Here is an 11185-nt window from a genome sequence, read left to right as displayed (position 1 = left end):
TGTTTACATTGGACAAGTTGGGAAAAAATAAAACAAAAGCTCATTTTGACAGTATGTTTTCTGAAAACGGGGAAGACAGAGAAAAATCCTGCATAGAAACAGGACCTATGTCTTTTTCCTGCTTTATTACTGAATGGACACGTACCAGGCAATTTGCATGAAACATGGTGAGAAGGTAAATGTCACTTGCTAGATCAATTTCAGAACAGTCTGGAATTGGAGGGAAATATACAAGACAGTGAAATATACAAGACAGAAAATATGTGTGCAATACTGTAGGACTGAATTAAACATAACTAATTTATATATATATATATATTATATATATATATATATATAATAATTTTACTATAGCGCCAACATTTTTAAATACCAATGTGGATTAAAAACCTTTGTCATTAAGGTCTGAAATTTGTGCATACTAACCCATTCATATACATGACATTAAGCTCAGGAGAACTTCTGCCAGACTTTGACCTGCTAACTTCTTTTTCAGTATACAAGAGAGAGGGCTGGATGAAGTCAAGCTGAAGCAAATGTCTAACAGCCACACAACAGCCGGAAAAGAAAGGTCTAGAGTATGATTTTGAGTCTGAGCATCCTGCAGCTGCTACTCCCTGCTCGGTTTTCAGCACAGCTCACATGGCACACCAGAGACACTGACTCAGCAGGATTTTACAGGCATGGCAATAGGATGTGGATGAGCTTTGCTGAACAGCAAAAGATGTGAAATAAATGTCGTGCCCAGGTATACATTTGGCTTGAGTGTGCTTATTACATTAACTTTGTAACTGTGCCAGCTGAAAAAAAAATGCATTGGATACTTCTGGATAAGATTTGGATTTGTAAATCTGGTGCACATAAATTGTCAGAACCTAATTAGGCCATAGGATTCCACTCACTGTGGGTGAGCTGCAGGTATTTTTAAAGTGCTCAGTACAATACCCACAGATGCATGACACAGCCAGCGTGTTCATTCCCCTCTAGATGGAAACGCCCTGAACTATGAAACTCCTATCACTTTCATTTTGAGGCTGTTTGGTATGAATGCCTACACATTCACCTGTGGGAACTTTATCTGCTATCTTGCCCATCCCATAAAATATCATGGCAGACAGAGAAACAAGGCATCTGACCTACAGCATCAAATACAGAATAATGAGCTGAGAAGCCCAGGGAAATCTAGTCTTTGTTCTGCCTGTACCATATTACCTCAATTATTTTATACTGAACCATCTGCCTTTTGGATGTTTCTGCCTTTTGGATAAATATTATCTCAGTTTACCGCAGCAATATGGTATGTAGCTTAAGTTCCCCCTATTTTCAAATGCTGTCAGGGATTTGAATGCTGGTGCTGTGTAATTCAGAAGAAAGGAGACCATCATTTTGTATAGCAACTTCCAGGTGGGTCATTTTCTAGAAACAATCTAATTTGTATATAAGTAAACAAAAATAGAAAAATTAGAGAAAATAACTATGAGAAATATGCAGAGCAACAATAACACAGTGGATTCCTGCTGAGAAGGAGAGACTTTTGAAAGCTTCAGGGCTGTGGCTAGAGGCCCCATCTGGCTGGGAGACCTCACCTGCACATCTTTGACAGAGGCTGGGGCCTGGGTGTGATCAACCTTCACTATCAAAAGCAAAACAACCAGAACTGCAAGGTTTTTAGCATATCATTAAGAATTCAGACTCGGGCCTATTCTGATGGAAAATCTTCCTTAGGAATGTGAATTGTTTTGGGCAAAATAATCAGCCTTCTTTCCTGGCAGGGATAAGATTTGCATCAAAAATTAGTGTCATCCGCCCACGCAGTTTCCAGCTCAAAGCCAGGCATTTCATTAGCGAAGTGAGAACAGAGATGCCTGGCTGGAGCAGCTTCGGCAAACAAAGCTGCCAGTGCCCCAGGAAGGTGGGACAACTGTGTGCTCCTGAGGGCACGAGGGTCGTGAGGGCCACACAGGGCCAGAGGAGGAATGAGGACATCTCATTCCCGCCTGGGAAAGGGAAATACGAGCAAGGGCAAACGACCCAGCCCAGACAGCGGGATGGGCCTCTCTCTCCCGGGAGAGAGGCCTCGGGAGCTGGTGCAGAGCCCGTGTGCGTTATGTGTGCAAGAGCCGAGCGTGTTGCTGTGAGTGCAGAGGTGTGTGGGGACGAGCTGTGCGTGTGCAGCGCTGCAGCAGGCGGGCAGCGCCACGCGTGTGCCCCCGCGAGCCCGGGGAACAGGCACGAGTGGCCCGGCACCTGCAAGGCGCCGTGAGCGCCCACAGCAGCCAGCGCACAGGGCACGGGCAGGGCGAGGGTGCCGAGCCTTCACGGGCGAGCAGGCGTGAGGGGAGCTGTGCGAGCACCGGGTGTGTGCCCACAAAACGAACAGGTGCGCGTGGAGGCACGGCCCTCGGGAGGTGTGGGTGTGTGTGAAGGGGGCATGCGGAGAAGGGGTTCGTGTCGAGGAGGCGGTGTCTGTGTGTCTGGGTGTCTGTCGGGAGCCCTCACACCCGCTGTCTCCCCGCGCTGGCGGCTGCCCGGGGCGGGGCCGCTGACGCACTGCGGCTGCAGCGGGCGGGCCCGGCGGGCGGGGGGCCGGTCGGTGACCGGGGCCGTGGCTCGGCCCGCCGGTGGCTGACTGACAGCGCTCCCTGCCCAGGCGCTGGAGGGGCCGGGCCGGAGCGGGGCGGGGGGAGGAGGAGGAGGAGCGGTGCGAACCGCCCTGCACTGCCGCGGCTCCTACCTATTCATTCAGTCACCTAAAATGGCTGGAGAGAGGAGGTGGCGGAGCAGGAGGAGGAGGTGAGGGGGAGCCGCAGCAGTGCCCCCACCTCCTCCGCGGCCCGGCGGAGCTCCCGGTGCGGCTGCGGCCGCCCCTGGCCCTTGGCACCATGTCGGGCGGCCCGGACGAGAGCTCGGTGCGGGTGGCGGTCAGGTAAGCGGCGCTGCTGCGGGCCGGGGGCGGGCGGCGGGGCCGTTCCCAGCGCCCACCCGGCCGGGGACGGGAGCCCGGCGCATCTTCCCTGCGGAGAGGGGATCGCCCCCCCTCGGCCCCTGCCGAGCCGCTTTTTCCTCACAGCAGTAGGAAATAGCCAAAGGAGAGGGGAACCCCCCCACCATTCTGAGGTCTTTCCCAGTTATTTCTCTCTGATTTTGAGCAGTGACCCTAAAAATACTCCCAGCTAATTATAGCCCGGTGCTGGTAGTGCTTACTCATGGAAGCAGAGCAGCCCCTGGACTGTGGCGATGCTGTTTGCATCACGGAGCTTTAGGAGACACGCTGGTATTTTTAGAAGGATAAAGGCTTTTATCCCGCGGAGGCTGTGTCTAACCTCACATACCAGAGGGATGGACTCCCATAGGGCTGCTCGCACTACATCGGAATTAGGTGTATGTAGAAGTCATGATGGGAGGGGAGCTTAAATAATTTTATAACATCAGTTAATTAAAATTGCTCTTTAATCAGAGATAAAAATCTGCTGTTCATCAGTGAGCTCTTGGCTCTTCTCGGTTTTCTACGTGAAAATACTATTTTATTGTTTGAAGAGCTTCCAGTTTAGCCTGTGGATGCTTCAGTTTTCAAGATGTCTTTACATGATTGAAACATGAGGAGAAATACATGTATATGTGCTTATATCTATGTCTGTTTATGTATAGTTACTTCAATATTTGGGATTTATTTGTGATACTGTCGGTTTATTTCTTTACTTTTAAGAAGTTTCTTTATGCTGACACACTTGGAATATTACAACACAAGAAATCAGACCGTAGGGGAAGGTCTGTTTGTCTCAGTGGGTCCTTGGACAATCTTGCGTTAGAGAATTCAAGGGTTGTTCAGGAAGATGAAGAAGGTGATTTATTAGCTTTGTTTTGTTTTCTCTGAAGGATGCAGAAATAAGCGATGTTGCTGTGTGCTATTGTTGGTACATGGAGTTGGGGGAGCGGTGCAATGACATTTTCAGTAAACAGAGAAGCACCACCCCTGCCTGCTAACGTGGTGTGTATGCTGCAGTTGTTCTTTAAAGTCTGATTGCAGCAGCGTTTTCTGTTGGGAGAGATGCTTTTGTGAGTGCTATCTGTTGAAGCATTTTTCACATAATGTTCAGGGAGGTACTAGTCTAAAGCATAATTAGCCGTATTTTTAAAAAGGAAAATATGAGATAGGTGTGATCCTAAAAACAGGGTGTGTTACAGGTTTACAGACTGCTCTCTCATTTGAAGAAAATATTAAATATGTTGTGAGCCAAAAGAAATAGTGATGTAGAACTTCATTTACAAATGCAGAGGTTTGTTGCAGCTTGGAACTAAATAAAAAAACCTACTGGTGGAGATCCATTTCTAGTTGTAGGTCTGTGGTAAATAGATTGGGAGTAATATATGGTAAAGAATTTATAGAAGTAAATGAAAGTCACCCAGCTGCAGTTTTTGACAACAAATCCCTAATGATATAAGGTATTTTTCTGCAGTATAATTGTCTAACTAACATTTTGTGCCTGAATGCAGTTCACTAATAATGAAGGATTGCATTTTTCCTCCTGTCTGCTTTCTTCCTTTTGGCCAATTAACTGTTCGTGTAAAAGATTTTCCCCTCTCTGTTTAGCATTTACGAACAAAAGCATGCACAATAATTGTTTTTGCACCAGTAGCTCTTTGTAGATCGTTTTCTTTTATTTCTGATCGTGTATTTTGTGCAGTCCTGTAATTCAACTGATTTTGCATCTCAGTGTGTATTGGTGCCATGCTGTACCATGCATTATGAGCATTATATTCTGTTTCCTTGTTGGTTTTGCTCTTCAGTTGTTTGTGGCAACTTGAGCTCAGTTCAGTAATGATCTCCACAGTTGTGATGAATTAGTTGTTGTGTTTTGTATGTGTGTTTCTGAGCAAGGCTCTCTCTACAGCTGGACCAGCTTTTAGTTTGCAACCCCCATGCTTGCAAGATACACTGCAAAGGCATGAATTTGCTTAGACTTTAAACACAGGTTACAGAGTAGACATCACTGAAATTGTTTAGCAAATTGTTTTTCCAGAACCTGGTTGTCTCACCTAATTGTATCCAACAGGAATGAAAAATACCTCATTCTTTCCAATTAGCACCAGCTTTAAGCTATCATCTTGTATGCTAATTGCTCTCCATTTTCTTCAGTGTAATCATGGGTTTGTGACTGATGAGCTCTGGTTTAGTGAAGCATGAAAGCTGGAAATAGTTTGGCAGATAATCCAGAAACTAATGTTAAATTCCCCAATTAAGATTTCTCTCTAGTCACCCACCACTGAAACACTTGTGGACCTTGTGGATGATGGTGTGCGACTTTGGCAAAGAGCTTTGCTCTCTGACTGTGTGTAGTGTCTTTTCACATGAAATCAGAGCGCCCCCATGATAGATGACAGTCATCTGATGAGAGAACTTTCTTTTAAATGTGAAAAACTATCATTTTTGTAAGTCTAAAATTTGTCTTCCTTTTTCAAGTGTCTTTTCAGCATATGAAGACTAACTTTTGACAAGAAGGCTATGAAATGTTATCAACATCATAGGCAACTGTTTCAAGTTCACAAAAGGATGTAGTTTGTAGTTTCTAACTCTTGTCTCTTGCAACTTTAGTGTTGTCCACCAGCAAAACACAGTGTTGTAGGCTTGTGGTGTGTGGGGTGGATGAAGTTCTCACCTTAGATTCTCAACAGCCAGTGGTCTAGGTCTGCAACTGCATTTCAGAGCTGTTGTATCACCCATGCAAGGGGCTGGATGAGTCACCCCAGAAGAGTGCAGTTACTTTTACCCTTAACCAGACCTGAGCTGGATTGCAGGAATTGAAATGGCTCCAGCAGTTAGTGCCTCTCCTTGCTCCATGTGGCTTAGGGCCATTTTAGGATGTTCTAGCAGTGGTGATCTAAGAAATCAAAGTTGCATTTCAGTCCTTTGCATTTTTGGATACATGTGAAGCCAAAGAACTTCTGGGGAACAGTAATGTTTGGATAGGTCTAACCAGAAGTCTTGTATGGAGGACTGTACCTGATAAAGCAGGGAAGGGTGTCTGTTGTGTCTTCTCCAGAACAGGATCCAAATAACAGTGCAGAGCATTGAAGGAAATGTCTGTCCTCTAGCCCTTCAAAGGTGAAAGATGGCCTTGATCCACTGGGAGTCGGTGAAAGCTCTGGATGTACAGACAATAAGTTTCAATGTTGATTTGTTAGAGATGCTGTATTAAAACAGAAGAAGAAAATAAGTACAGTGTGAAAAGCTGAATTGCTGTACAAGCTGACCACTAGTCAAGAGATGGTCACTCTGAAAGATGGTCACTCTGACATGCTTGGGTGACACCTCAGGGGGAGTGGACAATAAAAGAACTTGCATTACCAGTTGGTGAAGCTGAAGAGCTTTGGCATTGGGCATGTTCTCGTGAAAGATGGAGCCCAGCTGAAACTGTGTTAATGGGCAGAACACAGAGAAGCTTCAGGGGATGGTGTTTCATAATCAGACATGTTTAAAGAACAGAGTAGTTGAAGTTTCCACTTCTCATCATCCTAGTGTGTATCTCCCCTCTTCCCTGCTTTGGTAAAAGTGCCTCACTGGTGCTGCTTCATCTGCTGTGATTGACAATCTGCTTTGTTTCATCCCTCAAGTGAAGAACAGGAGTGTTGCTGTATTCCTCCTCACGTGTATAGAGAGGCTCTGGGATCTGAGTACCTAGTTCTGCTGCCTTGAGATGTGTAAAAAATTTCCTTTTCACACCCACCCTGGGTATATGCAACATGTTGTGACACTGCTTCACAAAAGTGAAATGTTGATGTTTGCCAAGTATGGAAACTGTGTGCAAAATGTAATGGGTCTCCAGGTAAATGCTTTTAGTAAGAGTAGAAGTAATAAGTGCAGCTGATGAATGAAAACCACACAGCTTCTGTTTCTGCTTTTCCAAAAGGGAGATGAAGTAAGCTGGAAAAACACATTGGTTACTAATTCAGTTAGTGGAGATTAGAGCTTTTTACAACTAAAGCTTACTGTGGTATGGCATTGGGATACAGTTTTGACTTTTGATTACACAAGTAGAATATGTTCATCCATTGCAAATTTAGCTTCCCATTGCAAAGCTTTGGTATGGAATTCTTTTCATACCCCCGGTTGTTGAACTGTGTGATCAGGTTGTCCTGTGTAGGTTTTTTTCCCTCTTCACTAGTTTCTGTGTGGGTTTTTTCCCTCCCCATATGGAATCTGCTCTTTGTTGTCATGCCTCCCTCTACCTTTTCACATTTTTGCATCATTCTTCTTTTAAAGCACTTTCTTTTTAAGCTTTTATAGTGAGGCTGTTTTCCTCTGTGCTAGATCCAGCTATTGTTAGATACACTAGGAAAGAATGAAGAGAGTGAAAGGAACCTGTCCTGTTTAGACAAGCGTGTTTTGAAGCACTTTGATGGCAGCTGAGATTGATTTTCTTTCTTGGGCTGCAGTTGTGCAGGCAGTTACAGATGTGTTTGAGCTTCCCACCATGAACAGAACCTCAGATGCTAGATGAAGGGACATGTATGCTGTGGTATATATTTTAAGCTCTCGAGATACTAATTTCATGCTTCCCATACAGTGCTAAGCATCCTCATAAATCATTCTGTAACCAGATAAGCAACAGCAATAGACTACAGTACTATCCCTTGGTTGCTTAGAATGGACCAAACTTTTCATTTAAATAGATAGTAATTATTTCTGATCTGTAATCAGCTGTTAAAGATTTTTTTGGGAAAAACTATCTAACTATGTTAATGAAGTTCAGCAGTCTGTAAGTACACAAGAATGCCCCACATAATAAAAGAGAAATTATCAGCAGCATTAAATAGCAAGCTGTTGGGAAATAACTCTTCTGCATAGAATCTGTTAATGGAAAGCTTCTGTTTCAGATCTTTTTGTTAGTTTTGATGTTTTTCTTTGCTCTCTGACTTACACAAACATCCCCTTGTCCTTCTCTGAAACTTTACCCCGTTGGTATGTTTTGCATTTCAGCTGAAGAAAAGACAGGGCACCATCTGCTGCTGAATGAATTCTGGTTTCATAATATCTAACTCGATCATCCGTTACTGATATTGCTTGGGGCAGGCTGGAATCTGTGATCTTGCTTTCTAGGAAATAAACTTCCCTTTTCACCACTCGTCTTGTAAACACAAACTCATTCTTGGATGAAAGGGAAAGAAATCCTACTTGGACCTTTCCCTTAGTGCCACATATTCCTTGCCAAAGATGGGTATCTTGAATTTAGGAAGAAGAAAAAGCAGTGGTTGATGTACCTCAGCAGTCTGCTCATGCTTTTGGATGAATTATATTTTTAACTTGTCACTTCCCAAAGTTTGTAGAACACTTGGGAGTTTACTTTGCTTTGAAAAACCATTGAGTTAGTCACCGATTTCCATTTAATGGTGTTTTCTTTACTACTTATGGTCTGTTGGCCTAGACATTCCTTTATTGCTGAACTTTGGGCTTCACATTTTCAGGTTTACTGTGTGACATCTGTAAATTCTTCTGTAGTACTTGTATGACCCTTGTGCATGGGATCAAGAGAGCCCTGCTCCCTCCCTCTGCTTTCCCTTGATTTGCTTTAAGCCTTTTTTATAGATTGCCCTTGCTGCCCACTCAGAGATGGCTGTTGGAATTCCTGCTTTCATGTTAGGTTGCCTGACTACTGCTGGCAAAATCAAGCAGCTTTAGGTGCTTTTTTTATTTTAAAGAAAATACAGCAGAATACTAAATATCTGTGGTGGCTAGAGAATTTTTTGTTGTGCTAATATTATTTCAATGTAAAGCACTTCTTTGAGAAATGTCATTTGAACTGTGAGCAAGAAAGTTTAATTAGAAATCAAACCAAATGTGAACAAGTCTAGCAAGAGTAACTACATGAGCTGTGCCTTTTTATTATGCTCTCTTTCTCTTCTCTTGTATAGTTTTAAATTTTTGTTCATTTTCTTCCTATTCTTTCTTGATTTTTTTTAAGTTCTGTGTTAATTTCCACTTTTCCCTGGTGAAATATATCTGATCCAGTGTAAGGGGAGAAATGCTGCCTTATTTTTCAAAGATGGTCTTGTTTGATCTGTTTTATAGCAACAAGATACAAATGGAGAATATTGAAAAGATAAGGTTAGTGTCACAGTGAGTTTGATGCATAGAGAATCAAAACATGCAAAATGTGTTCTAAAATGTGAAAACCTGCTGATTCAGATATTATGATTGATTAGCATAAAATATTTCCTGAATGGAAATAAAGAGTGAGGAGCGAGTGCCATCTGTTCCTTTATTCTAGTAGTGCCCTCAGCAGATTTGCTAGAGTTGGCCACTGCTGGAATAATTATTTTTCTGTGTAAAGAATTTTTTTTTTCTTTAAATCAGCTGTCAAATGCTGGCTGGGACAGTGCACCCTTTAAGCATCTTTACCTAACAAAGATGCATGACTTATCCCTCGAGCCTGTTTGCTCTGGAGCTCCAACACAGAAAGCCGAGAGCAACAAGACCTCACTAAAAGGTTGTGATTGTTTGACTATACACATCAATTTAGAGGCATTCAAATTGAACAGTGCCCTTCCATTGTTGAATTTAAAAATGGACTAAAGGATTTGTTGTCTAGGTAATTTAGTGTCTCACTGTTGGCTCCTGTGTTTATGCTGCTGTAGGAGCTCTGCATGGTTCAGTTGGTCAGCAAATAACTGTCTCTTTGCAGGACATTTTAGGTTTAATGTAATCTTTCCATAGTAACTTTCAAATACTCCAGGTTTCTTGAAATGCTTCCTCTTGGATATTGTAGCTTTGAAGGATAGTTATTTTCCCTTCCCTTTATGTTCAGCATAACTGATCCTGTAAAAGCGTGAGTAAAGCAGTGTTTTCAGTGTGAGTGAGAGTTACAGGAGTGCAGCGTGCTGTGGCATTACCAGTTCAGCTACCAGAGCTGAACACATGGAATGTTATTGATAATAGGACTAGACAGAAAATGTTTCCCTTTTGTGAGACATTTCAAAGTCTGACACTTTATCTTTTCTGCAATGTTCTCTTTTGATAATGGAAGAGTTTGATCAAACAAGTTTCTCTGTGTACTGGGTCTAATCTCATCTGGGGCCTTGAAAAGAGGTATTCCACATCTTGAGTCAATTCTCCAACCTCTTGGTTATTATCTTTAAGTGGTGTATTTTTTCAATGAGCTGTTTTTTTCTTTCCATTTATAATTATGTTAGTTATCCTTTGCTTAATACTGCTAAAACAAATTTAAGGTGACATATTAAGCTGGGAAGCTGCATAGCTGTGAAGTACTAATGTCAGTCAAGGAACTATATTAAATACAGGATTTGTTAGCAATGTTGTTTAAGAAGTTATGCAAATCATCGATAATAGGCTTAAACTACAGAAGGAGAGTTTATCCTCTAGAAATACATTGCAAATGATGAAATACAGTCTTGTATAATTTTAGGGTCGCTAGCAGGTTTGCTAGGAAATTTCTCATGCATAGTAAAACATCTAATATTGCATAAAGTGTAGAAAGTGGTGTATCTGGGTTCCTTTAAGTATTTGGTACCATGTTGTCCGTGAGACTTCTTGGCTTAAAGTGATAGAAAGGTAGACTTAAGATGTGTGTGCATATATTTTATTCAAAATACTTACCTAATTAACTTTGAAATACAAAGTCAGTAATCCTCAGCATTCATTTTGTTGGACATTTTTTCCTGAAGCATGGGACTAATTGGGAGATGAGTCCAGAGACCTTTTGTATCATTCTGAGTAGCTCATTATGCCAAGGTCCTAGAGTTGCTAATCACTCTCTGTGGTATTGATTTACCAACTGCAGCAGTGCCTCTGTCTTATTTTGTGCTTGATTCTGTCATAGGACACCATCCCTGTGTGCCCATCTCCACCTGTATGAGAATACAAGAGGGGTATGAGTGCAGATAGTAATATCTGTCTTTTTTTTTTAATATTCTTTTCCTGCTTTTCCTTCCCCATGCTCCCCTGGCACTTTGTTTATTGTCATCTTAGAATTATGTCATAAGATCCTCAGGCCAAAGACGTAGCTTCAAAATAAACATGATATAAATAATACATGATGTAATATCATGAGAAAACCAACTCTGCTAAAACACCTGAGTTAGTCATTACCTTCCATGAAAAGTCTTACTGTTAAAAATTCTATATATGGTTTTGCTTCTCCCTCTCCTCTCCACTCATTTCTGTGAAGAG

General features: G+C 42.4%; 1 protein-coding gene across 7 annotated transcripts in view; it reads left to right on the top strand.

Moving 5' to 3' along the window:
- The first annotated feature begins 2686 nt into the window (after window positions 1-2686).
- KIF21A (kinesin family member 21A) overlaps window positions 2687-11185 on the top strand; it is an 87493-nt gene continuing 78994 nt past the window's right edge. For 5 of the 7 annotated variants that reach the window (XM_063155468.1, XM_063155467.1, XM_063155466.1 and 2 more), the window contains exon 1: window positions 2687-2926. In XM_063155468.1, the coding sequence (XP_063011538.1) occupies window positions 2883-2926 (44 nt within the window). In that variant the 5' untranslated portion in view covers window positions 2687-2882. The remainder of the gene's footprint in view (window positions 2927-11185) is intronic. The other 2 variants (XM_063155471.1, XM_063155469.1) reach the window with 1 other exon arrangement.

Source organism: Melospiza melodia, chromosome 4, assembly GCF_035770615.1.
Source record: "Melospiza melodia melodia isolate bMelMel2 chromosome 4, bMelMel2.pri, whole genome shotgun sequence".
Lineage (NCBI taxonomy): Eukaryota > Metazoa > Chordata > Aves > Passeriformes > Passerellidae > Melospiza > Melospiza melodia.
Note: the sequence above shows the minus strand (reverse complement) of the source record. Positions and strands in the feature narration are given on the sequence as shown.